Consider the following 27828-nt stretch of genomic DNA (forward strand, 5'->3'; position numbering starts at 1 on the left):
CTGAGAAAGCCAGATGTTACCAAGACAGCAGGCCCCTTTACTACTCAAAGTGCCAGTCACCTTCACTTCAGCTCAGCATTCAACACCATCATCCCGCAGCAGCTCATCCTCAAGCTGGTCCAGTTGGGACTTGCCCCCGCCCTCTGCAACTGGCTACTGGACTTCCTCACAGGCAGACCACAGGTGGTTCGAGTTGGCAGGAATACCTACGGGTCCATCAAAATGAACACTCATCAGGAACGACGACGAATCCAACTACCGGAGCGAGGTGTGCCGCCTGGTCCAGTGGTGCGATGACAACAACCTTCGCCTGAACGTGGAGAAGACCAAGGAGATGGTGGTGGACTTCAGGAGACGACCTGTCCTGCATCCCCCGCTTCTCATCGCTGGTGCCGCAGTGGAGCAGGTCACCAGCACCAAGTTCCTGGGTGTTCACATTTCCCAGGACCTGACCTGGAACACCAACACCACGGCACTGGCCAAGAAAGCCCAGCAGCGCCTGTACTTCCTGCGGAAGCTGAAGAGAGCCGGAGTTCCGTCCCCCATCATGTGCACCTTCTACAGAGGCACGATCGAGAGCGTTCTGACCAGCTGCATCACAGTGTGGTTCGTCTCTTGTACCATCGCCTGCCGCAAGACCCTGCAGCGCGTGGTGAAGACTGCTGAGAAGATCATCGGGGTCCCTCTTCCATCCCTCCTGGACATCTACAAGACTCGCCTCACTCGGAGAGCCCTGAGGATCGCAGGAGACCCCACCCACCCGTCGCACCGCCTCTTCGCGCTGCTACCATCAGGGCGAAGGTTCCAGAGTCACCGCGCACGAACGAGCAGACTGAGAGACAGCTTCATCCACCAGGCTGTCATGATGCTGAACTCCCTTCCTACTCTGCCCCCGGGTCTGCACCAGGCACTTTTGGCTCCATCCACAGGGGCAGAGGATGTTGCCATGCTGCCATGAGCTAGGTGCTCCTCCCGGTGGTTGATGGACTGATGTTACGATTTTGTTGCATGTATCCTGCTGTCTGTGATCTTTATGTGGTGTCTGTGATCTTTATGTTCGTCTGTGATTGTATGTCGTGTCCAGGTCTGTGAGAACAGATATTTCATCCATGCTATATGTCTCGTACTGTAGCATATTTGACAATAAAGTTACCTTACCTTACCTAGTTACCTTACCTTCTTAAGCAAACTCCTGTCAGACACCTGTGATCTTGATCTTCTGGTTAAGTGTTTCGCCACGTCATCTGGTTTTGAAATTCTTAAAATTATGCAAATCAAACATGTTAAACTTGTTTGTAATGTCTTCTAATATATTTTATTTAAATGTTTAGTTATTCATAAGTAAAATGCATTTATGATGATTGTTAATTCTTGTGTTTTTGATTGTATTCATGGAAAATAGAGTCGACATTAAGATAGAAAATATAAATGGTTTATAGATGATTTATTGTTAACAGGTGGAAAATAAGATAAGATAAGACTTTACTATGGAGAAATTCGCTGTCACACCAGCAGAACACAATGCAAAAGAAATCAAAACGTGACAAATAACAAATAAAATGACAAATAAAGCTGAGGTTTGAGCTTAACTTGTGCCAGTGGTGGGCAACAATCAGTGTGGAGCCAGCATGGTCCTTTCCATGGCTCCATTAAAGTCCTTGTATTTTTAAATCTAAATTACTGTCCTTGCCTGATTCTGCTATTTTATATAACACATTCATGAGTCTGCCCAGCGATGGACTGACGTGTCCAGGGCGTATTCCCGCCTCTCACCCAACAACCGATGAGATAGGCTGCAGCGCTGCCCGCAACCCTGGACAGGACTGAACTGAAGATCTATGTATGCATTCATGAGTCTTTCCAAGACGTTTTCAACATTGAAGTCATATATTACTGCATTTATCGACCACATTTTCAATCCAGCTGGATGGGCAGCTGGCGACATCTAAATCCACCCCGTGTGGCACTAATAAAGGCCATATAATCTAATCTAATCTAATCTAATCTAATCCGCCTGCCCTCTTTGATATTTGCACTCATCCATCCATTGACATTGCTTTCATCCTTTCATTTATACATGTGTATACATCAAAGCATCATTTACTAGCATGCATCAGGTCTTGCCTCCATCAGCGATCAGCTCATGATACAATTACACGCGCCTAATATCCAGTGTGCAGTGTTGGTCTCTGCGGTGCACAACTTGAGATGCAGTACATCAGTTTTCCATATGGGGGCGGCGGAACCAACTTTCCTGTAGACGCAGGAGAGCGTTTCATCCGATCATAATGAATTGTAGTGATCATGTTTGATATTCAGTTGTTTACAAATATTTTCTTTCACAGATATCATGTTCAAAAGGCAAAACCAATGTTTGTGTTGAGTTAACTTTTGATGTCAGCCATGTCAGATTGTCTGAGTAAAGACCAACCTTACCACTGTTTTTAAATTCGTCAGAAAATTACTTTTTCTTTTTTCGTATTTAAAAAAAAAAGGCATTTTACATGGCCCGATCATGGAAAGGAGGAAACAGCAAAAGTTTTACCTAACTTCCTTACAAATTTTGCAGAACAGGTTTTTCAGTTTGAGTATGTTTGAAATGGAATCATGCGGGTGATTAGTTAAATTTGAAGAAGTCCCATGTAACAGCACTTGGTTATTCACTTATCCTCCCCAAAAAATATTCTGACTGATACTTAGAATATGAGAACTACACACAACTACCTCATCGAAATATTAATATTGAAAGGTGTCCTGTGATATATTGACATTCACCATTGATGCTTCAAAGATTAGCTGTTGCACACTGACAAGTTATAGTGAAGGAAGCATTTTCAAAATAAAAAATACATATTAGGGCAGCAACTGTAACTGTGTATTGCATAATTACATGTAACCTAAACTATTAATGCTTTTGAGGAGTAGAAAAAGTAGTTAATAGCTGCCGGAGGTCTTAGTTGTAGTAGTGGTAATAAGCAAGTGAAGTATTTCAGTCTAAGCAGCTATCCAATCTGATCGACTCAAATTTAATATATTCTTGAAAAATAGTGAAGGTTCATTAGAAACTGTCTTACCACTCCTGTACGGAGGGGGCGATGTTCCAATAGTTGAGTTGCAATTCCTCAGTGACCAAGGAAGAAGGGGCGCAGAAGAAGCTGCAGCGTCTGTCAGAGAGCAGCCGGTCGTTGTGACAGGAACATGGCGGCCTTCAGTAAATATGTAACGACGAAGAACTCTTCCATAGCGGGCTGCGTTTTACTTGCTTTATATCTCCTAAAAAGAGGGCGGACAGGAAGAAAGGAAGGGTGAGTTTGATCTGAACCAGGGCGGCCGAGGTCCTGGCAGCGGTCGACACAGAAGCAGTTAGCTGTAATTGAAGTCTGACACCTGCTGCCTGAACTCCGCTGTGAAACTCAGGTGCTATAGTTCAAGAAGAGTTTCAGTTGTTCACAGGGCTGTGGTGCAGAGGTACTACTGTCTCCGCGGAGTTACTCATTAACTTGAAATCTGTCATTGCTGAATGCCCTTGAGTAGCTTTTCCGCAGCCGAACTATGATTTACCGGTAGCCATTGTCTTTGTCTTTGGTACTTGTAAAACCTGAGTGTATTGTTCCTTAACGTCACTGTTAATGTGACGAGTTAAATCGTGTTCTTTACCCCTCGCTGTCACCCAGATATGTTACTCAGAAGTTCTCAAACTCGTGTTGTTCTCTCAGAGCTGTTCTTAACACAGTACCTTACTGCTTTATTACTGCTATAGGTGTTGCTGGTTTCATGTTAATGGTAGTTTAATGTACCAAAGTCAATAGAAAGTCATGATATTTCACATCAACTTTAAAGATCATTATAGATGCTTCTACTTCACTCTTGTAATAAGCCATGAGTAGAGATGAAAATATCATATTTCAATGGCAGTTTGTGATATTTAATATCTGGTGCTGCATGATATATGTTCAGCTCATAGTGAGAGGAAGATATTGTGATAGTCTGAAATCTGCTTTTCTATAGTTTTCTCTTATCTCTGTTTAACTGCGGCTATGAAGATTGTCATCAACCGAGAGGGAAAAAAACACTTTTCCTCTCTTTTCAGCATGTTCCACAGAGCTTGTCTTATGTCATACCATCCAGACAATCTGGTTCAGGATCACATTCAGGGCAGTCAGGTGAAACCTCTGCTAGACTACTGAGAAAGCCAGATGTTACCAAGACAGCAGGCCCCTTTACTACTCTAAGTGCCGGTCACCTTCTTAAGCAAACTCCTGTCAGACACCTGTGATCTTTATCTTCTGGTTAAGTGCTTCGCCACGTCATCTGGTTTTGAAAAAACTCATAGGGCATAGAAATCGACAAGCCTTAATCAAATAAGTTCTGAGGCATGAATGAACTTGCCTCTGTGTCAGGAATGCCTTTGTTTGTTTGACTAACTCCCCTTTCTTAATTACACATTATCCAGTTATGAAAATTAAGAGACTTTTTAAAATATATTCTGAAGGCAATTATGACACATACCTCATTCATGCAGGTGTATATGTGTCTGACTTTCTGACTTTATCCCTCATATTTCAGCAAAAAAGCACAGGCCGAGCTGCTTCTGAGCACTGAGGTTAGTAGTTATGTCATCTAGCAGAGTTGCACGTGCAACTGGACCACTGAAGCTTCGTTGTTCTTTTCCTCTACAGAAAGATGGCAAGAAAGACAGAGCAGCTGTGGACAAGGTCTTCTTCCTCAGGATCATGCGAATATTGCGGATCATGATCCCGCGAGTGTTCTGCATGGAGGTACGAAGCATGACCATAGTGAAATGTGCAAAGTATAATGTCTGATACGAGGGTGAGCAGCGTCCACTGCAGTGACCCCAGACCCAGATAAATCTGTGACAAAAGGCAAGGCCTCGTGCGCGCTGGTCTGCCTTATCCGATCAGGAGAGTAGATATAGAAGAGGAGTGAAGGACACATGATAACAAAAGCGTAATGATCTGCAGTGTTTACAATCTCAACACGAGTGTTTCCCCTCTGTCCTCCACAGTCTGGATACCTGATCCTGATTGCTGTCATGCTGGTGGCCAGGACCTACTGCGACGTTTGGATGATCCAAAATGGCACCATGATAGAAAGGTCTGAACGAAGGCAACAAATTTGCCATTTCATTTTGTTTTTAATTCAAAGTGAATTATTGTGTTCCAGATTGTTCAGTCATCATCAGCACCACAGTAATAGCTGCAATTATACACTTTAGATTGAGTGACCAGTTCGGCCTCTATTTATCTGATACATTGCACATCTGTTTCTGTGCATGGGAGGGTAGTCTGCACAGACAAACAAGTGTGTTTTGTGGCAGTTTCACTGCTAAAAGACCAAATATCTGTAACCGTTTTTCCTCCATTGTGCCTTCATCACTACATTCTGGTGACAAGGGAGTGCACACAAGGCATATATTTGGGAACACATAGGTGCTATTAATGTGCAAGTTGTTTGCTTATTTACAGATAATAATCAGTAAATGCAGTGTCATTTAGAGTGAACCTTTGTTGGCCATTCCAGGGTAAAATATAGTCAGACTGCTGGATAATGTGCTGCCATATCAACCGTATGAATAAGTCGTTTATTTATGGTAATAAATGTCAACATATTGTAATATAGGCTTACATGAGACATCTCTCTGTCATAATAGTTTTTAGCCTTTATATCGAAACGTTGCACCAAGCTAACTGAGGTCCTTTCTGACGCACTTTCACGGAGCTCTGGAGCAGCATTGCAATCTTGTTTGAGAACTATGTTCCATTCAATTCCATTTCATTTTACTTTACCAAGTCTGTTGGGATAAATTCTGTCTTTTTTATGAAGCTACTCTGGCATCCTGGTGAGTGGCAGATCTGTCTGCAGTTATTCCACTCCATATTTATTTAGCTTGATTGAAAAGCAAAACTTTACAAAAGCTATATAAGGAAAATAAGTTTTCGAATAGGAGTGTGTGTGAAATTGATGCGACGGGAAGTGTCTTTAATCCCAGGCACTGATGCGTTTGTCTTGACTCTCCGCAGTGGAATTATAAGTCGAGACGTCACTCTTTTCAAGAAGCACTTTTACTCCTACATAACAGTCATACCACTGGTAACTGTCCTCAGCTTCCTCTTCGTGTGGTGCCGTGGTTTCATCTGCTTCACGCCACAAAGTTCACTCATTCATGTGTGATTTGGTGTCTGTTGCTCATCTGCTCATGGCTGAGTGTGAGTGGAGGGGGACTGTTAAAGACTTAGTCAACGCTTGTGGCACTAAAACTGCTTCTCACAATGTCTGTAGCAAAGATTAGAATTTTACCATCCTCCACCTAATTATGCCGATTCATCCTGTTTATTTAGAATTATTAAAATTGACCCAGCAGCTGTTGATCTTTAACGTCTCAACTGGATTCTGCAACCGACAGATCGACTTTATTAACAGAAGCTTAACTGACTTGGGTTCTCACTCGACACCAGCCCTTGTGTTGCGTCCTCCAAATCCAGTGTCTTCATGTCGTTGCGGACCACTTTTCGAACTCATTATTTTCCAAGAGTGTGTGACCTTCTGTGACAGAAAAAGCACCGGGACTAAAACCACATAAACACCATTAGAAAGAACTTGGTCTTAAAAGCTTCCAGCAGGACAAAGAGAACAGCCAGGCACATTAAGTGCTTTTCCTGCTTGATTAAATCACCATGTCCAAATGGTGCGGCGCAAAGGTTTTGAGTCAATAGTTTCGAAGTTAATTTACTATTGCAGTAAATTGCTGCCGCAGCACTCAAAGTGTTGTAGCACGAATATAATGCAATCTTCGTTGGACTGAATATTTTGCTGATTACAGTATAATAATGTTTTTCCTTGAGTAATGATGCAACATAAATGCAGTATTTTGATGCTGCTTTCTCGCAGCCACATTGGCTCAAGACTTGTTCTGGCCTTGGAAGGGATTTGTGATTCTATTGCGATAGTCCAGTACTCACTCCACCTGTTCTTCAGTTTCTTCGTGCCTAGTTTTTATTCAGTACCAGCACAGCATTGAAGTGAGACATAAACTAACCAGTCGTGTAACCAATCTTGAATAATTCACATCTTGAAATGATTAGGGTGTATCCTAACTCATGCCGACAAAGAGAGTTTGTACCATACTCTTCACTCCTGGACAGTCTCGCTCTGAAAGCCAAATCAAGAAAAAATAATTTTGTTCAAATAACAAGCAAATACCTTCAATGATGACATCAAACGTTATTTTCATGAGTACATTAAAATAAGTTAAGTCAATTGAAATCCTCTTCAAGTCAAATCTCAGTAGGGCTGCAAACGACTAGTGGACATCAACTGTTAAATTAGTCGCCGACAGGGTCACGAATCGGTGAACCATGAGTCCACAGCCAGAGGAGAAATTTCAGACCGAAACCTCCAAAGTGTGGGACACATTCGTTTCACACCACATTTTGGCGATTCAAATTCAGATATTGTTACAAAACAGCAAAACACAATAGTCATTACAACAATCTATGCCCATTTTTGATGTATTCATTTCTGTTCTATTTACAACGCTACAATCATGTCATACTGTGCACATCGTATGCCGACTAGTCGACTCATCGCTAAGGAAGTCAGTGACTACTTGACTGTCAAAATAGCCACTAGTTGCTTCTCACAATTCAATAACCAATTAATATTTCATTGCGCCTGGTCCACAGTTGAATTTACACTTCCTTCCTCTAAAACTCCCAGAGCCTTTTTCCAAGTATTGAAAAGGTCCAAATGTCTTTGGGAATGTTGAACAGACTCCAAAACTGTTTTACTAATACCCTGACAAATTTGAGTTCAGCCTTCTGACCTGGCAAGGCCAAGGGAATGATTTTTTAATATTTTACATCGAGTTAGTTCACAATCAGCTACATTTTCAGACTTGAAATAATCGAGAAAGCTGATTTCTTGTTCGTGCTACATAAAAATATTACTTTATTCACAAGTACTATACTGTAACTCTCGGTCATGGTAGTCTTAAGCTACTTGAGTTTGGTGTGACCTCGGCGAAAGGGTGCTGACGATGATCGGAACATTACAAACCTTCCGTCTTCATCGCCAACTTTAGGACCGTCATGTGTTGTACTGACCTGCTGTGTGTGTTGTGTGGTTTGCAGTGCTATCATTGGCCGTTCCACAAAAGATTTCAAGACCTACTTGTTCAGCTTTATGAAATTCATGCCAGCTGTAAGTGTGCTCACCATTTTCTCAGAACTTTGTGCCGTTACATCCATAATCACTCTTTATGTTTGTTTTCTCTCGGGTCTGTTTGTCTTCACTAACAAACCATCTCACCTGTTGTGTGTTTGTTGCGGTGGATTAGCGTGTAGCATGAATGTCAAGTACATCGTCTTGTTTCTTTGTGCGGCCTGTTTGTTCCTAAATGTTTGTTACTACGGCAGATTGCCTTGGTGAACAACTTTCTGAAGCTCGGGTTGAACGAGTTAAAGCTGAGGTTCCGTGAAAGACTCACCAAGAACCTGTACGACCAGTATCTCCAGTGAGTACCCCAGCAGCATCACAACGGCTCACAAACGTCTTTATTTGCTTTTAACCGAATCCAATGCAGCAGAACCAGAGAAACCACATGCTCTTAAGTGAGACCTGTCACCTACTGCTCTAATTTCCCAGCACTCCATTCAGGGGCTTTGCCATGTGCTTGTAGTGCCAGTTAAAGGTGCTGGAATATACTACAGTATGCATACAATCCTCGAGTTTATGTAAGCGTTTTGGTCGACATTTAATCATCTTAAGGGGCTTTAACTTGAAACCCATTGAGTCGTTAAAGATGTTTTGGGTTGGAAAAGGCTCCAAGATTATTTCTCATTGTTCTTATTTGTAGAAAACAATGGAAGTATTGGGCTGTGACTGTTTTAGTGGAATTCAAAAAAATGTATTAAAGCATACTTTGACTGTTCATTTTCAGTAGTCTGTAAAAGGCAAAGTTGCGATGGTGAAATCACATTAAATATGAGCCCAAAAATTACAGTAAAATAGCTCAAGAAAGTGTCATTTTTAAGAGTGAAGCTGACGTGTTTTCAACAAGGAAGTGTTTCAGTGCTTTTTAAACAGATGCACAACTAAATATTCAAGTCAACATTTTTAATAATCATTGCTTTAGGCTGCTTCCTATAAAAATAAGTATTGGTAGTATAAGTTAACTGCATTTTTTTCTTGCCTCTCTCCCCGTGTCCCACAGAGGGTTCACCTACTACAAAATGGGTAACCTGGACAACCGTATCGCCAACGCAGACCAGCTGCTCACACAGGACGTCGAGAAATTCTGCAACAGTGTTGTGGACCTGTACTCCAACCTCAGCAAGGTGAAGACCCTCCTTGGTTGATCAGATTTTTTTTTTTTTTTTCACTGTCTGTTTTTAAACGTTGTCGTTGTCATCCCTGCAGCCTCTGCTTGATATCTGTCTGTACATCTTCAAGCTGGCGACTGCCATCGGGGCTCAGGTGAGATCAGTTTGTCTCATTTTTGAGATCTAATTTATGAGTCTTGTGGCATGAGTTTTGACTGGAGCAGCAGCTGCCTGTGAGGAGAGTCTGGTCTGGTTTATGACATATGCATGCTGAAGACAGTCTCCTGTCTGTCACCCAGGGCCCCAGCATCATGATGTCCTACCTGCTGATCTCTGGCCTGTTCCTGACCAGGCTGAGGAGGCCCATCGGCAAGATGACGGTGATAGAGCAGCGGTACGAGGGAGAGTACCGTTACGTCAACTCTCGCCTCATCACTAACAGGTGAGCCCAACAGCAGCTATGTGAACTGTGACAGCACTTCACTGACGGATGCTTGTCTCCACAGCGAGGAAATTGCCTTCTACAACGGAAACACGAGGGAGAAACTGACGATCCACTCCACCTTCAAAAAACTGGTGGGTCTACTGCTGCAAGCAGTCAGTGCTGTGATTTAATACTTCATTCCTCCTGTATAATGTATCTAAGGTAGCTGCGTGACATTGAATGTATCGATGACTTTGCTTTTATTGTGAAGATCGTGTCCAGAAACGGATCCGTAAATGTCTGCTAAATCATCTTGTAGAAATATTGAGAGAGCTGTAGGGCCATCAGACTTGCGTCTGGGACTGTATGTAGGCTTTTTTAAATTTGTTTCTTAATTGATCTCTTGCTATTAACATTATAAACAGGGTTATTGTTTTTAAAACAGGTAAATTTGTTTCTTTTTGCAGCTAATTAAATTAAGTGTGTTGTTTATTTTTATTTCTTTTAGGGATGTCATTTCATCTGTTGATTATATTGATTTATTGCCATTAAATAGGGGAAACCAGAGGAAAACACAGGTAATATCTTTGAAGGTAAAAAATGTTGTCCACATTGCTATGAAATATAATTGAAATAGACAAGGAAATAGACAGATGAGGAATAAGTAAAATAATACAATTAAGTTTTCAGAACATGAAATAAAATTAAAAATTATTTATTTATTTTAAATTAAATTAAAATAATTATGCCATTAAAAGTAAAATAATACAAATATTAATAACTGCAATGAAGAAAAATGTAGAACTATTTTGTTTACTTTTAAATCAGTGAAGTATATGGACTTAATGAGAACGTGTAAAAGGTGGAAAGATCACAACCAGGCTGGAGGGACCAACTTTCAGTTATTCGTGACATTATTGATAAATAAAGAGACAAGCATGAATAACAAAAAATAAATTTAAAAGATATATGACTTATGACACTATGCGCGGCACTGGTTAAAAGCCATTAACTTGTCTCATATCCCTTTCAGATAAATATACTTAGAATGTGCAGATAAAATCTGAGCTAACGCTGGGTAGCCACTCCTTTCCCAGAGAAGAATGCACTGTCCAGTAAAAAAAATAATTCACCTTAAAGGGTAGTGGGGTTTTTTCTGCCTTATTCTTATCTGATAAACTTGGCAGTATAGCTGAAAATGTTCCCATCTGATTTAGGTGGACCACTTGCACAACTTCATCTTCTTCCGCTTCTCCATGGGGTTTGTGGACAGCATCATCGCCAAGTGTAAGTGTATCTGTGTCTGTGTATACCTGTACTGTATATGATAGTTAAATGAAGGGCTATTGTAATTCTTGATGATAGCCTTACATCAGTACTGTTAGTGAATGTCCACTAAAGACATGCGTTTACTTCAAAGTCAGCCTGCTACATTGTCTAGTGTTGGAGTGTGTTTCTGAACACAGTTTTTCCGGTTACTAAAGAACATTGAAGAGATACTTCATGTCATGTTGACCCCAAACAGCGTGCAAATAGAAGCGCACAAACATTGTAATCCAGAGTCTAGCCGTGTTTGGACAGAGCTCAGCTCTGAGGTTATAGACCATCCTGTAAATGTGCTTTCGTCTGCAGACCTGGCGACTGTAGTGGGCTACCTGGTTGTCAGCAGACCGTTCCTCACTCCAAACCATCCCAGGCATCTGAACAGCACGCACTCCGAGCTGCTGGAGGTCAGGACTCACTCGACTACTCACTGACCTGTTTGTAATATAACCCCAGGAATGTCCATCACTTTCATCATCAACTTCATGAGACATTGATATTGTTAAAAATTCACTTCTTGTTATTTAAGCAACAAATGTAGGCTCTTTGAACAAGACTGGATCCAATAGGAAGACTCCCTCAGACGGAAGTCACTTGTGGTCTGTGCATGGATGTCAGTAGTGTTGTTCACTCTGATGATAAATGGATGACTTAATGCATCGAAGCATCGAAGTCTATGACTTGGTGGCCGTCTTGTTGTGAAGGTTTGGTCACGTGCTGCTACATGCTCTTGGTGAGGAGTCCAGAGACACACCTGTTTCAGTGTGAAGCTCAGTTTACGCTGGATATTCATGCAGCAACTTCACAACAATTCTAGTTATTGTGGCTATTTACGCCGGCCGGCAACAGTGGATGCGAGGCAGGACTTTACACTCATCAATTCACCTCAGCGCAGGAGAGGAAAAAGAAGAAAATAATAGCACTTATCATCATAAAACCTTTTATTTCTCTGTACTTCTTAATCAGTCAGTGTTGTCGTGACTGTAGCCAGACAAGAAGTGGGCACTGAGGTCGTTTGGTAGCCATTTTGACGAAGTCATGGATGAAAAACGTGTGAAAACTGGACTTTCATGTTCATCTTGATCAAATCGAACACTTTGAGGTCTGAACTTGTGGAAGACACACGGAGGTAATGCAGCGCAATACTGCCATCCACTGGTGAAACTACTGTATTACACTAGAGGCGCATTTTCCATCCCGCTGACGCAACACAACGGTGACACGGCAGTGTAAATTGGACTGAAGGGTTTAGTGACTGAAGCATGGCAACAAATGCCTTTGTTCCTGACCGGCTTTTAAATAAATAAATCCTCTGTCACAATCAGTGGGGTCAAGTTCACGCAGCTTATTTGTTCAGTGCAGCTCTCAAACATCGACCCCGAGTAACCTTTCACCTGACCATTGAGTCTGCTGAAGCCAAACATTATTTTTTCAATATGTTTTGTGTGACGGCCTGCAGGACTACTACCAGTCTGGTAGGATGCTGCTGAGAATGTCTCAGGCTCTGGGCAGGATCGTCCTGGCCGGCCGGGAGATGACCCGACTCTCCGGGTGAGTTTCAGACACATGCGTTTAAAACGGAAAACACTTGAGTCGACAGACATCTAATTTCATGTCCATTCGAAGCTTCACCGCTCGCATCATCGAACTGATGAAAGTGCTGAAGGAGCTGAACGCCGGCAAATACGAGCGCACCATGGTGTCCCAGCAGGAGAAGGGTAAACGCCAGTCCAAGTGTCATTCTCAGTGTGGATGTGAATCTTTCATTTTTCTCCCCCGCAGAGTCTGACAACATAGAGAAGCTGTCTCTGGTGCCTGGTCGTGGAAAGATAATCAACAGAGATAATCTGATCAAGTGAGTGTTCATGGTTAGAGTTTTTGGCCGTGTCCCATTTCTCACCCTAACACTCAGCTTTGACCCTAACACTGGGTTTTGTGCGTTCATGTGTAAGTGTAGTGTGTCCCAATACTCCTAAGACCGAGGGCACTCGCTCAAAATGATCCCTTCAAACCCAGGGAGCTCCGGAGGGACTTGAAACCAAGTGGGAATCTGAAGTATGGATACATTTCCTGGATACCGAAATACTTTATTTAAAAACCACGTTGGATAGGACAACAGGGACATTTTAGGAACAAGGACTACTCTGTTCTGTCTGTTGACTTTCTCTGGTATCACACGTTAGCGACCCAAAGGGTCGACTGTATCCGACAACATTAACACTACAACATGTATGTACAGCAGTATGTTTTTATTCCTTCTGAACAAACAACAGTGGGCTAGCATCCAGGCTAACGTTGGCATCCTCATACCTCCAACAGATCTGTCACCGCAACATAACCGCTGCGCCCATTTCTTCTCTGTTAGTTCACTAAACCAAGTGAGATGATCAGCGCCGATGCAAGAGGTTGCAAAAACGTTGGAGCTGGCATTTCCAAAACGTCTCCATCACTGTAGGATATGATATGCAGGAAATAAAACACAGCACGGCAGCCAACGACACGTTGTCTTTGATGTGTCAGTCACTTCACTTGACATCAGAGGGCACTTCATAGTGGAGGACGCTCCAACCAAGTGCTAGTGTTATGTGTTAGTGTTAGGGGGAGAAGAAATGGGCCACAACCTTGGTGTGCGCACACTTCCTCAGCCACAAAGACGCTCCCATATGCAGACTACCACACCTAGACTTAGACTTAGACTAGACTTTATTGATGACTCTCTCCAGGAAATGTACTTTTCCAGCAGCAATAGAGGCAAGAAAAGGCATGCAGTCAGGAAGAGCACCACACAGAAAAAAATAAAAAATTTAACTAGATGAAAATAGGTTATTGCACCAGAGAGACGGTTATTGCACATTGAACAAGTGTCCATCGCACACACATATCCTGACTTGCATGAAAATGGCTTCTACTTTCTAGGCAACATTGCGCTTTCATACTGCACACACATCACCCAGTTTGTGCTTCCAGGTTTGACCACACCCCTCTGGCAACCCCGAATGGAGACATCCTGATCAAGGACCTTACATTCGAGGTATATTTCATTCATTTTCCCACCACAGTGATGAACACTGATGCCCTGACAGAGTAACGTTTCATCTGAAAGGTGAGCTCTGGCACCAACGTTCTGGTGTGTGGACCCAACGGCTGCGGCAAGAGCTCTCTGTTCCGAGTCCTCGGAGAGGTGAGTTGAGCGACGTGCTACAGTGCAGTAGCGTGGAATTATTGATCTGTTTTCAATGCCTCTGTAGCTGTGGCCCTTGTTTGGAGGACAACTGACAAAGCCGGACAGAGGGAAGCTCTTCTATGTTCCTCAGGTGAGACGTAATCGAAGCGAATACTTCTTCCTTTGTCAGTCGAGTCAAAGGTCAATATAAAAGTTTGATACCCTTAGCCTTCAGGGGGCACTGTTTTTCACCTACTCAAGTCTGCACTGATTTGTCCTCCCCCCCAGAGGCCATACATGACTCTTGGTTCTCTGAGGGACCAAGTGATTTACCCCGACACCCTGGAGGACCAGAGGAAAAAGGGAATCTCTGATCAGGTGCGACTACTGTTTCAGAACTCTTCTCTACAGTATATAGCCATGTTGGTTCCTCTGACTATGTTGTCACGTGACTGCAGGTGTTGAAGGAGTACCTGGACAACGTTCAGCTGGGTCACATCCTGAGCCGAGAGGGCAGCTGGGACGCCGTCAAGGACTGGATGGACGTTCTCAGTGGAGGAGAGAAGCAGAGAATGGCTGTAGGACTCTTTATAGCGTCAAAACTATGCATAGGACGTTCGGTTATTGACAAGCACTAGTAGTTACCAACGGTTGCCACTAGAGGACGCCGTACACTAAAGTACGTCTCCATAGTTGCCATGATTAATTTAAATTGATTCCTTGTCTTTGAAATGGTTTTTATTGAGCTTCAAAGTTTACTTTGAGGCTTGTTCATACTCTAATGGGGCACTTACAACTGGAGTTTATACTTTATACTACAGTATATCGCCCGAGTGTTGTCTGAGGGTTGGTGGCACTTCTGAGCCGTGTTCCTGTGTGTCCAGATGGCGCGGCTCTTCTACCACAAGCCTCAGTTTGCCATCCTGGACGAGTGCACCAGCGCAGTGAGCGTGGATGTGGAGGACTACATCTACAATCACTGCAGGACGGTTCGTGCTAACACACAAAACACACACTCACACACACAAACGCTCTTTTTGTGAGGACCTCTCATTGCCATAATGCTTTCCCCAGCATCTCTCCCTTAACTTAACCATGCAAACCTGATGGCTAACCTTAACCAGGAGTCTGCGCCAAACTTGTGCCCAGGATATAATGACAGTTATTTTGAAGTTCAGCACTAAATTGAAGTTTGGACCAGTGGGGACGGGCCCCACGAGGTAGTATAAACTAGCCCATATGCACACACACACACACGTTTGTCTGTCTGTCTTAGTGAGGACCATCATTGACTTTCATGCTGTCCACAGCCTCTCACTCTAAACCTAACTATCCATAACAAATGGCTAACCTTAACCAGGACTCCGAACCAAACTCAAATTCAATTATAATGACCTTGTTATTTTGAAGTTTTGATCCTGAAATTGAGGGTTGACCTCGTGTGACCCCACAAAAAGCCCATCCCTCCATCCATCCATCCATCCATCCATCCATCCATCCATCCCTACCTACCTTGCTCCCTCCCGCCCAGTTCAACATGCCTGGTATACCTTGCCAGGGAGGCATCCAGGAGTCTTCCTAAAAAGTGGCCTGAGCCCCTTCAGTGGCTTCTCTCAATGTTGAGGAGCAGTGGTTCTTTTCTTTTCTGAGCTCCTCACCAGATCTCTAAGGAACGTATTTTGGCCACTTCAGCTCTGGTCTCGTTCTGTCCGCCGTGAGCCCGAGGTCACGACCTATGAAGACTGATTTGCCTGTATAGCTCAGCACTCCGTCACTCATGACCAAGACTCCTTTAACTCCTTTCAACCTGGGTGGACCAAAAGCAAAAGTTTTTCATGAGAAAAGGCTTGGAATTATCAGCACTGTTTGGTCAAGATGTCCTAAGATCCGACGTTCCATTCACACACGTCATTGCAGATGATGCGTTTAGGCCCGGGTCACACAAAAGTCAAGTGTCAATCACAGAGGATCCAGCTTTGCATTTGAGCGCTATAGTTTAAACTCTCTCTCCTCTGTTTGGACCGACAGGTGGGGATCACCTTGTTCACAGTGTCCCACAGAAAGTCTCTGTGGAAGCACCATGAGGTAAGCGTGCGCAGAATACAAACATCGAGCGTCTTTGAGAACTGATGTCCATTGGCAAATCCTTATCATGAGTCCTGTTATTGCAGTCTAGTCCTCATATAACTCATTGATATGCAGTGATGTTAGGGTCACTCGCAGGTAACTGGACCAAGCAGCCAGGTGTGACCAAGTGATTTACATTTTCACGTGTCAAGGAGTCGAATATGTGAAGCACCAAGTGTCTTTAGCGAAGCGTCTTCAGTAGTTCTCTCAGTTCAGTGGAGTCCTCTCCACTGCTGTGTTTGCAGCGCCTCATGGAAGTGTCCAGTCGACTGTGTTCACGCAGTCATCTGCCTTGGCTCAGGAGAGCTGAGTGCATCCCAGCTTTCTTGGGTTGAGCGTGAGCCATCATCATCTGTGCGAGTCTCCAGTTCTGGTCCACAAAGGCCTGGGGTGGGTGCAGGGTTTAGTTGCAACCAACCAACCAACCAAACAAGCACACACAGTTTAACCAAGCAGGTGCTGCTGAAACAAGCTTGATCTGTTGGTTTACCACGTCAGCAACCGTTAGTTAGCATGGTTGCTAAGCTAGTCAAGATGCATGCCAGTGATCAAAAGCACAAATCTGTGGATACACTTTCCTTCCGCCACCACGCTCACTTCCGGGTCCATCAGGCACCAGACACTGTTAGAATATCAATGAAGCTGACTGTGAAGGAAGCTGTAAATCTTTTTCCTCTCCCATCGTGAGATTCTCAAATGACTGACAACAACATCATCGAACGCAGTTTTGCTAGCCTTGGCTAACCTTTTCACTACGTTGTTTTATTACATATTTATTATATTTACACATAATATATTTACACAAATTCTCAAATTCTATTAGCTTCAGCCATTTCCTCTTCTCATTTTTTTTTTTTGCAGGGAAGCAGTAGGATGAGAGGTTAGAATCAGGTTGTTGTCTGGCTTCTGTTAAAACAGAATGGTGCACAACACTGAGGCAAGTTGACTAGGGAGCTGTTTGCACCTGGTAGTGACGTCAGGAGCGCTGGAGACGTCAAGACTTAAAGACCAGATAGAGTCTCCTGAATACTGAATTTTACTCAGAAGCTAAGTTTAAACTTGGTTTAGTCCATCTGCCGAAGCAAGCGTGTTGACAATAATGGCAGCGGTTCCATGATGGGGACGGCGGCTTGGAAAGCTAATGACACTAGTTAATCCGCACGATCGCACCAGACTGACAACAACGGATTACAGTCTTCAGACACCTGACCGGCAAAAAGGTGACCAGCTTGAAACAAAGACCTGCACCCACTGCAGCCCTGTGAGGACCAGTTAGGGCACCCTTGGTCGAGTGCGTTCCTTCATTAGAAGTTGTGCCTTCAGCACATTCACCTTTGCTTCAGTAGCCTGGAGGACCATATGACGTAAACACGTCTGCTTCCAAGTGTTGCCCACGTTCCCTCCGTCCTCCTGACCCTTCTCCTCTCCCGCTGCAGTTCTACCTCCACATGGACGGCAGAGGGAACTACGAGTTCAAACCCATCACAGAGGAGACGGTGGAGTTCGGCTCCTAACCGCCACGGCCGCCGCGCTGCTACCCACCCTCCGGTTATAGTTTGCACTTGAAAACAGAAGTTGAGTCCGAACCAGAGCTGTTTTTAATCACTTGTAACTCTCAACGCCCGTTTCCTCGTGATTGTTATTGAATCCATCTGTTAGCTGCCTCCGCTAACCTCTGACACACGGAACTAACAGAAGCTAGACCTGCTCACTCTGGAGGAGAAGGAGATTGTCAAAGAAGCTACCATGAAGCGGACACTCGACTACAGTGGCGGCTCCACCGACCTGCTGGAGTGAACCAGCGTGACTGGTGCCTTACTGGGACGGAGAAACACATTCACTCAAAAACTTACATTCCACCCATGTTCCACTTGATCCTTGCGATGAAGTTGAGAAGCAATTCATGAATTATTTTCTCAGTGATCCTGGTCAAAGGTTGCTTCTGGAAAGTGAGAAAAACTCATCTGTCATGTATCTAAAGTGCCTCCTGGTGAGACGACATCCGCATGAGTCTGTTCACAGCATGAACTGTGTGTTCAGTAGAATCAGAGCTACTGTCAGGTCGGAATAGAAAAAGGTCCCTGTTTGAACAGTGTCAAAAGAAATGCTCCTGTTGGTGTCGTCACTATGCTTTCAGTCATGTGGAGGCAGGGACGACGTCCTTGACATGTTCAAAAGATAAGTGGGAGGAGCCTCCTTTAGTGGTCAACGGTCACAGCAGGGGCACATCTACGACTGTGTTCAAGAATTATGGAAGTCATCGATACTAGCATGTGCAGTCATTGAGAATTTAACAGATATGAGCTCAACATTTAGTTTCCAAACCATCAGCAGTAACTGATGGTTGATCAACGTCCACAGGCTTCTTAGTTCCCATGATTCGTTCGTGATACTCACCCAAACATCTCAGTAGGAGACATCTGAAGATTTCTCTCATTCAAGTTTTCCAGTGAATGTGCTTCTCTTCCGTATCTAGGACCAAGTGCAAAAGCTTCCTGGTCTCTGGACCGATCGGTCCACGTCTAATGAACCTGTCGTCTCTCATAAGTGCGTCTGTGGTGGTGGCTGACTACTTTCTGGTCTGACATGGGACACGTTTTCTTCTGTCTGAACATGTAAAAATCCATGTAGCCTGATTTTATATGAATAAAAAACAACAATGATGATGGATTTTAAGACCTTTGTTTTTGTGGGGGTGAGCCAAAGGACATGGTTCCACGGGTGTATAAATAGACGCTGGCTTTCGTCAACCACGGTCGAGTGTGGGTCAGTTAGAAGGCAAAGTTTCCGTCGAGATCAGCTGCCCGTCTGTTGCCAAGTCAGAGGGATTCATCGGGGGAGTTCCCCACTTCCCTTTCACTGCAACTTCCTTCAGCTCAGACTGGAACTTGCAACAACTGTCGTGATCTGTTGGTGAAGGAAGACATTACCACGTTGGCAAGCATTAGTTGGCATGGTTGCTAAGCTAGTCAGGGCGCACAGCGGTGAGCAAATGCGTGAATATGTAGATTCTCCATCTGCTAAAGGATGCATGTTGCTGATGATGGCGGGGGCATGACGGGGTGTAACCGTCTCTCTGAAAGTGCGTATTCCGTCTCTTAAATGAAAGCAGTTTATCCGTCAGCACGACCACTGTGTGCAGCGTACAATACAGCTCCTCGCTACCCGTCATCTTAGCCTTGTTCTCCTACTGCTGACAGCAGAACCGCAAGGAGTGAAGTGTGCCTGGCGCCACCCCTCGTCGTGCAGGTGCATTACGCAGTTATCCAACTTCCTCCTCACAGAATGTAAACCGAGCTATTGTCTCAGTCGGGCTGCGCTCTGCTTGTAGTCGCACTCAGCACCCTAGAACACTGGTGCCTTGGTAGGCACGAGTCTAGCTGATGGTTCTGCCGACTTCCACAGTAGGCTTTCCGGGTCTGCCGTTTTTTTTCTTTTTTTTTTTTGGCATGACTTCATTAGACACAGGAAACACACAGAAATTTGAGAAATTTTTCAGAGGCTCTAGACCGTAACCAGGGTTCCCTTCTAACACAAGTGTTTCCGATGTGGTGGGTTAACATAACTGTGAGTTGAGGTCAGTGGTGCGTTCAAGATGTTCTCCACTCACTGTGACTGATGGTGCCAGAAATGAGAGTCGAAAAATGACGTCCAGCACAAACAGGAAGTAGAGTTAAACTTTTATTTCCACACCAGTGTCTACCTCTAGTACAAAACTGTTATTTACAAACATTTTTAAAAGCAATAAATTACAAAATGACGTATAAAAATAAACATTTCCCAGCAAGTGTATTCAGACATGAATAAATAGATAAATATGTGTGTCAGCAGGAGTGTTCGATCTAACAGTGTGAACTACGATCGTGTGGCAGTTTCACAGAAACCAGAGCGGAAGCTATCCCAGTGTCGGACAGAGGAATGTTCAGATGGACCCGTCTGGTCCGGAAGTACCGTTTAAAAAAAGGGAAGCGATGGACGTTTCATACGTCTCTCAGTGGTAGTCCTTCTTTGCCGCTCTTTTGAGCGTTCCTCCTGCGCTTGCAGCAGATGACCACCAGGGCGATGGTGAGGCCGATGATCAGCAGGATGAGGAAGAAGCCGGCGGCGATCACACCCACCGAATACACTGTGGAGGAGAAGCGAGGGCTCCGTCAGGAATTCAGTCGCAAAGGTTGTGAAATCCACTCTGAAGCGACTCCCTGCTGACCTCACTGTGGGAGCGCGGTGGCCACACACTCCCCCGATCGCTAATCCAACCCCCCTCCATCATTGTTTGTTATCTTTCTTCCTGGAACGGCTTCATTAAATGTGACCTCATGTCTACAAGGTCGGCTTGATTTGAGGTCCGGGGCTTCGCACCGTTGGCCATGTGAGTCGGAAACTTTGCTCTCGACTGTTTTGTCATGGACTTGGGTGACACCCCCAAAACTTCATAAAAGCTGCGGACTGAATAAAGTCAATATTTGTGGAGCCGTGTGTAAAAAGAATGCTTTGGAAAGAAGAAGAAACTGGGTTCGAAGTCTGGTTTAATTCTTGCTTAGCTTCACCGTGACCAGTGTTGCCACAGTAATCCAACTAGTGATAACGGATTACTCCCTCAAAAAGTAACTAAGTTACTTTACTGATTACTTGAATTTAAAGGTAACTAAGTTAGGTAGCAAGTTACTTGTCAAGTTACATTTGGCAGCCGACGACTGCTCTCATTGTCTAGACAATGTCTTTTATGTCAATTTTCAGGGTGGAGTTCCATGTTTGGGGTCATTTTTTAGCACAATCTCAGTGATATGAATGTACAGTTTTACTTTGACACACTGTAATCCATCGGAGTGAAAACCATACACAAAAAGCAACAAGTATGAAGAACTAAACAAAGTGATACATTGTCATTTATGTCATAAAATGTAGGGAGTTCCCCATTATTTTTGTCATTATTTTCCTTTTTTTAAACTACAATGCAAAAGTTTAGTAAGTCTCAGTGTGTCACGTCTCCTATTGAAGGCAGTCGTTGCACTTAAGTTACTCTACGTTCCGTCGCGCCGGAGGATAATTTTATCTCTGACTTTTGAGAGAAAATGCAACATCAGTACCTTACGTCAGTATCGTTTCTTCCTGCACCAAAGAAAAAATAATCTCTAAAAGTCTAAAAAAAATGTATTGTAAGTGTTGTTTAACTTGACCTATCAAGAGGATTCTAAAGACCTGGTGCATAGTTTTGAGTCAGCACTTTCGACACATTTATGAGGCTCCTTTATTTCCCTCTTTTAACCAGTGACTTCAGCGCGTACAGGCTCCTGCAGGGTTGATACTGTCATCTATAGCCGACGCTAATTCAAAGTAGTGGCTGTGTTTCCAGCGAGAAACGTGCATCTCTCTCCTCGCGCCACTGCAGTGTAGCCGGCAGCTTGATACATGAGCTGCCCGCGTGTTGAAAGCGTGACTGGCGTGTCCCGCACATGACGCCATGTCCAAAGACGCAGCTTAGAAAGCGAACGGTAATATTTTGCTTCCCGACAATGGCAACAATAGTAACGCACAGTGACTTAGATATCTGGTCCAACCCATGCTTGGACACCTGTTCTTGAAAATAGTTTTGAGTTTGAGTCGTATCAAACGACTCCCCCAGGACCCTGAGCTGGAGCAGCTCTGAGTTCCGTGAGTCGCAGATAATGGGTGAGTGGTTACCTGTGGTGAAGGGCGGGTCGTGAGCTTTGGTGCAGTGCGTCTGGCTCATCTCGCCCAGCTGCTTGTCCCAGTCGCGGCTCGGAATAAGCACCTGGACGTTGAAGCAGTAGCTGTCCTTCTTCTCCAGATCTGTGAACTTGATCACGTTTCCCGGAGAGGTCTTCACTTTCTGGAAACACAGAGTCCCTGTCAGCACTGAGTGTGTGTGTGTGTGCCTCTATAGCTATCTTTACTTGTGGGCACATTTTTGCCAGTCCCCACAAGTCCAAGCCTCAATTTGAGGATTAAAACTTTGCTATCTTGTTAGCTTGTTTTGGAATGTAAGGTTTAGGGTTGGGGAAAGCATTACGCCAATGAGAGATCCCCACAGTGATAAAGGTAGAAGCATGTGTGTGAGTGCGCTCACCTTCCCGGTGCTCTTGTTCCGCCGGTACGTGACCTTGTACTGCAGCTCCTCTGCGAAAATGTCCCGAAGGTTCAGCTGCTGCTGGCCTTGGAACACGGCACTCAGAGGGTCACTCACGTAGAGAGTGGTCTTCTTCCTGTCCTCGCTGACCTCCACCGTGACCTCCGGTCGGCCAAGTTTAGCTGCAACAGGAGCAAGCGTTGAGTCCTCGCGGCCCGACCAGAGTGTGTGTTTGTGTGCACGAACGTACTATCCGTATACGGGCAGAAGGGCTCGGAGCGGGTGTAGGGGAACTCGATGAGGTCAGAGGTCATCCCCAGAGGCTGTTGGGAGACGACCTCGGCGATGTAGCAGGACTTGAGGTTGGTCAGGGACATGGAGAGGTCGCAGGCCGTGTTCACTGTCTGGAAGCAGGTCGGGAGCCGCTGTTTGTTCTTGTTCACCCTGCAACACACTCAAGGTCAGTTGGAGCCAATGGTTGAGTCGCTACACACACGTGACATGGCTCTTCCACTGATGCGCAAGTAGTGTGTTGCGTGGGTATATTTTGCCAAGTACAGCAGATCAAAATACATAAAAAAATATTTCAGTAAATCGTATTTGACTTCAGGGACACACCATTTGTTGGCAGTTAACCTTGCTTGTTTCTGGCCTGTGGGAGGAAACCAGAGTGCTCAGGCTGCTGGTTTTTACAGGACATTCTGCAGCTTATAAGTTAAATAAATAAAAAGTATTGCATCCGCATAGTGGAAATGTTTTATGATATGATAAAACAGCAAAATTCATAAAACATTTGCCCTGTTTTGTCTAAAATCCTTTATCAGTACGACAAATGAAAGTATAAATCTGAAGGATTTAATATACAAAATGTGCAAAATGAAACACTAAATATTAAGTGATAAAAGAAAGGTTTTCTTCAAAAAACAATGTATTGTCAAGGTCATATTTGAGCGGATTCAGCTGAGCGGTTGAGAACTGGGACTGAATGTTTCCTTCTGCGACCAGCTGCCGCAACTCTCTGTTACTCATTCACAGGTCCGGAGCTACTCACTCGTAGTACTCCACAGTGTAGGAGTAGCCGCTGGGTGGCGGCCCCCACGTCAGCAGGGTCTTGAAGTTGATGGAGTTCCAGGTGACGTTCTGAGCTTTGGGGTAGAAACCTGAAGCAGAAGAGTCGACGTTTTAATGCGGGGAGAAGGAGAAGTGGAAGCATCAGCTGTTGCTTCACACACGATCGGAAGCGTGAGCCACGACTTTCTCTGTCAGGCAGGTGGATGGCAAATCCCACCTCCATCGATCTAAACTCAATTCTAACTACTGATGTGGTCTCTCCGCTCAGCTTCTGTATGACCTTGAAAAAGCTTTAAAGGTCGTGAGGCAAAACATCCTCTCAGTAGAATCACAATCGACTGAGACTTTATTGATCTGTGCTTTGATTCAAGCTTCAACAGAAGTCCACCTGCAGCTCCTCCCTGGTCACACCTGTCTTCTTCATGTCCTCATCCACACCTTCATCAACTTCCTCTAACAGACATGAGTCGTATTCTGTTTCACAGTATTTTTGTCCCTTAAAATAAATAAATAAATAAAGGGCTTTGTAGAAAGTAGCTCGTAACAAAAAGAGTTCAGTTCCTGTAGTATTTATGTTTATATTGAGAACATTCAGTAAAATAAAACAATACAGAATACATTTAAGAATATTTACATCATAAAGATGTAAGTTTTATTTAAGATTGTTTTGCTTTACTGCGTCTGTCGTCTGGCTTGATGGCCCCTCATCTTAGTTACAGAAAAAACTGTGGCCCCCGAGGTTGCTGAATTGAACCCCCCTGATCTAACACGACCCAAAATCAACATCCAACTACATTTCTGCTGCTTCTGGTGGCACCTGGGAATCAAAATCCTGCAAATATTTTTCCTCTCTGTCGCCATAGACGCTTGCAAATTTTGCATCAAGCCAGTTTCAGATACTCTGAGTAAGTTAACTTGGTGTAATGGTCCAGTTAACTCGAGCTTTTACCAAGAGCTGAGCTGCATTCAGTGACTTTGACTTTTCAGGCAGCTGCATCCTGGAAAAAAAATCTTTAAAACTCAGCAGGGTTTCTGGTTCTCATCACTTCAGATGCTCAAAAAAAAAAAGTCTGAACTCAGTGGCTTCACTTTTCTGGACTGTTTTTAAGAGCAAGTCTCTCCTCTCCTGCACCATCGTGCGCTCCTCGCTCTCTAATCGGATTACAGCATCGATCACCTCTCCCCCACCCCTCCCTCCTCCTCCTTCTCCGTCCACCACACCAGCGCCGGTGACAAACCGTCCGACACGACAGAATGTGATGGCTCAGCCACACCTGCAGGGGGTCACCTCACCTCCTCGCGCTGCAGTAGCTTAGTTTCCCCATCACTTTGAAACTGAAGCTCACGCTTCTTCAGTTGACGCTCTGGTTGGCGGAGTGATAAACCTTATCATGGGAATGTTTTGTTCTTTTTTTTCCAGCAGAAGTGAGCGGCGAGAGGACGCTGTAATAGCTGACCCAGAATAACGTCTTTAAATAACAAATACTGTCGCCAGTGAAGGCAAAAAAAGAAGTGATGGCTGTGGTTCGCTTTACTTTCAGGCTCCAGAAGAAACGCACCGTTCACATTGTTACTACATTATCACATCTGAATGATCATTTGAGGACCCAAATATTCACTGTTATTGGAGGCAACATACTGTTGAATACTTCATTTATGTTGATCCAGTTGGGACGCTTCAACAAACCCCGCGTTTCAGCGCGCAGAACGATCCGATCGAACCTCCGATAAAGAGAAAGTCCTGTAACTGGAACAGTCGGGCTCCGTCTGCAGGGGCGCGGGACTCACCTGAAGCTCCGTGCGTGAGGAGCACGCACAGACAAACACACGCCACTGCGGCCGCGGACGCTTTCATCCTCAACTCTTGGTGGACGAATCAGTTCAGTTAATCCAGGACAGGCGGAGAGACGCGGTGCGCTTCCCTTCGCAAGAGAGCGGATGCTTGAACTGTTCGTCCCCGCCTTAAATACAGCAGCGCAACAGACGTGACCATATGTGGAGCGTCCGGCGGCTGCGTCACCGGGTCGCTGCAGAGCGTGCCCAAGCCGATGACGTCATCAGTCCTGCAAGCGGAGCATATGGTAATAATATGGTAATAAGCAAGTCTTCAGACAAGCGCTTCTTTATCATCCCGCATCGAGGAGCAATGGGTTTAAACTTCCCGGAACTTTGGGTGAGACGGGTTTGATCCTGTTGTACTGAGATGTGTGCTATGTATATATATATATACACACACACACATACATATATACATATATGTATATATACAAAAACAAATCTCAACCAGATAATATCCTCCACACATCCTGCCAAAATCAAAAATGTAAATATTTATTTAGATTTATTTTGTATATTTTTTCATAATGTATTTTACTATAAAACGTAGCATATACATACATGTGTTTAATGTCCAATCATCGCAGCAGGACACATTTCTGGGGTGACGTGAAGGTTGATATTTCACCTGCTGCACCGTGACTCATTCATCCATGTTCATGTTCGATGACTGTATTGTAGATTTCTACAGCAGTGTGGACACTCTGGGGCCCAATAAAAAAGTGCCACTCTAACATCATGTTGGGTTGCAGGTGTCTGAGTCACCAGTTGGACGTTGCCTTCACTGTGACACGTACACCACAGTGCTCTTCAGTGGACCATCAGCAGGAGCCTGTGAGAACCATGCCGGTCCTCATGCCATCACTGAGGCAGCCAGTCAGGGAGGAAGAGTAAAATCCATCTATGAAGTGGACGATTTCAAGCACCGGATCTTTATCACGGTGGATAGACTACCACACAATTGACGACTTCTCTTTTTGTTTCTTTGGACTTTTATGGGTTTTGTCTTCAGAGAAGTGATTCATTTGAGGTTGAGCATTTATTTATATCGGCTGCTTTTCATTCATTCATCTGGCTGTTACTCATCCTTCCAGTGAGTCAACAAGCCACAAACCAATGCATCCACGCGGCTGGTCAGCATCCAGCCATCCAGCTGTCAATCCATCCACCCAAACCACTGTGAGGAACACAAGTCAGCCATTTCATCCATCCTCCACACAAGTCACCAAGCCTCTTTCAGTGCACCCATCCACTCATTCATCCGTCAGGTCATCCATCCACCAATACATCCAGCAGGAAAGCAAATACCCACTGTGTCATCCATCCCGATGTTTCAACATCAGTCTTGTACAAAAGACATTTATCATCTGTCTGTCCATCCATCCATCTGTCCATCCATGTATCTATCCATAAGTTTACTTACTCATCCATCCCCATCCATCCAGCTGTCCCTCCATCCAGCCATCCATCTACCTACCCATCGGTCCCCCATCCATCCATCCATCCATCCCTTCTCCGATTCATCCATCATTGTCTGTCCCATCCATCCATATCTATCAATTCATTCACCCACTCTTCCATGAATCCATCCTTCCATCTACCCATTGTCCATCCATCCGTCCCTCTATCATCCATCTGTCCACCCATCTGTCCATCCCTCCTCCAATACATCCACCATTGTCCGTCCCATCATCCATCCATCCATCCATCCATCCATGCATCCATCCATCCATGCATCCATCCATCCATGCATCCATCATCCATCCATCCATCCATCCATCCATCCATGCATCCATCCATCCATCCATCCATGCATCCATGCATCCATGCATCCATGCATCCATCCATCCATCTACCATTGTCCATCCATCTGTCCCTCTATCATCCATCCATCTATCCACCCATCTATCCATCCGTCCTCCGATACATCCACCATTGTCCGTCCCATCCATCCATATCTATCAATTCATTCACCCACTCTTCCATGAATCCAGGCATCCATCCATCCATCTACCATTGTCCATCCATCTGTCCCTCTATCATCCATCCATCTATCCACCCATCTATCCATCCCTCCTCCGATACATCCACCATTGTCTGTCCCATCATCCATCCATCCATCCATCCATCTACCATTGTCCATCCATCGGTCCCTCTATCATCCATCCATCCATCCCTTCTCCGATTCATCCATCATTGTCCGTCCCATCCATCCATCCATCCTCGTAAATAAACCATAATAATAAGTGTAATAATCTAATGACAATCGACCAGGTCATCCATCATTGGGCTCCAGACAGTCCTCAGCCAACATTCTAAAGGGCCCATTCCTCTTGCTAATATCAAACATTTCAAACATTTCTCCCCTCCTCCATCACTGAGTTTCCCTGAGCGGAGTCACACACACACTTTTCCAGTGATGACCACAGACTCTAACTTTTTACCCGGGTGACGT

The 27828-nt window shown here is 44.5% G+C and overlaps 2 protein-coding genes across 3 annotated transcripts; one reads left to right on the forward strand and one right to left on the reverse strand.

The window, feature by feature from the left end:
- Positions 1-3143: 3143 nt before the first annotated feature.
- On the forward strand, positions 3144-19065 carry abcd3a (ATP-binding cassette, sub-family D (ALD), member 3a). 2 transcript variants are annotated; one of them, XM_053859568.1, is made up of 23 exons: positions 3144-3305; positions 4567-4603; positions 4680-4778; positions 5027-5115; positions 6042-6111; positions 8436-8533; positions 9233-9356; positions 9439-9495; positions 9641-9783; positions 9848-9917; positions 10983-11052; positions 11398-11495; positions 12548-12639; positions 12715-12806; positions 12871-12943; positions 14056-14119; positions 14192-14269; positions 14337-14402; positions 14540-14629; positions 14710-14829; positions 15136-15240; positions 16280-16336; positions 17815-19065. In XM_053859568.1, the coding sequence occupies exons 1-23, from the start codon at positions 3199-3201 to the stop codon at positions 17890-17892; spliced, it is 1977 nt and encodes a 658-aa protein (XP_053715543.1). In that variant the 5' UTR covers positions 3144-3198; the 3' UTR covers positions 17893-19065. The 2 variants fall into 2 exon arrangements, with proteins under 2 accessions (XP_053715543.1, XP_053715542.1); XM_053859567.1 differs by lacking the exon at positions 6042-6111 and adding an exon at positions 8151-8220 and having other exon boundaries at positions 17815-19064.
- Positions 19066-20046: 981 nt separating this feature from the next.
- Positions 20047-25478, reverse strand: f3a (coagulation factor IIIa). Its single transcript, XM_053859569.1, has 6 exons — positions 25326-25478; positions 23518-23626; positions 22717-22910; positions 22467-22648; positions 22061-22229; positions 20047-20504 (listed from the first exon to the last, which is right to left on the reverse strand). Exons 1-6 carry the CDS (start codon positions 25390-25392, stop codon positions 20359-20361), a joined length of 867 nt encoding a protein of 288 aa, XP_053715544.1. The 5' UTR covers positions 25393-25478; the 3' UTR covers positions 20047-20358.
- Positions 25479-27828: the final 2350 nt, after the last annotated feature.

Source organism: Synchiropus splendidus, chromosome 3 (genome assembly GCF_027744825.2).
Source record: "Synchiropus splendidus isolate RoL2022-P1 chromosome 3, RoL_Sspl_1.0, whole genome shotgun sequence".
Classification (NCBI taxonomy): Eukaryota; Metazoa; Chordata; class Actinopteri; order Syngnathiformes; family Callionymidae; genus Synchiropus; species Synchiropus splendidus.

Excerpts from the sequence above, each read along its gene's own strand:
- abcd3a (XM_053859568.1), top strand. The coding sequence starts at position 3,199 with ATGGCGGCCTTCAGTAAATATGTAACGACGAAGAACTCTTCCATAGCG. Across the intron at positions 9,357-9,438 it reads TGTACTCCAACCTCAGCAAG|CCTCTGCTTGATATCTGTCT; the intron begins GTGAAGACCCTC and ends TCATCCCTGCAG. Across the intron at positions 11,053-11,397 it reads GGACAGCATCATCGCCAAGT|ACCTGGCGACTGTAGTGGGC; the intron begins GTAAGTGTATCT and ends TTTCGTCTGCAG.
- f3a (XM_053859569.1), bottom strand. The coding sequence starts at position 25,392 with ATGAAAGCGTCCGCGGCCGCAGTGGCGTGTGTTTGTCTGTGCGTGCTC. Across the intron at positions 23,627-25,325 it reads CCTCACGCACGGAGCTTCAG|GTTTCTACCCCAAAGCTCAG; the intron begins GTGAGTCCCGCG and ends CTTCTGCTTCAG. Across the intron at positions 20,505-22,060 it reads CGACCCGCCCTTCACCACAG|TGTATTCGGTGGGTGTGATC; the intron begins GTAACCACTCAC and ends TCTCCTCCACAG.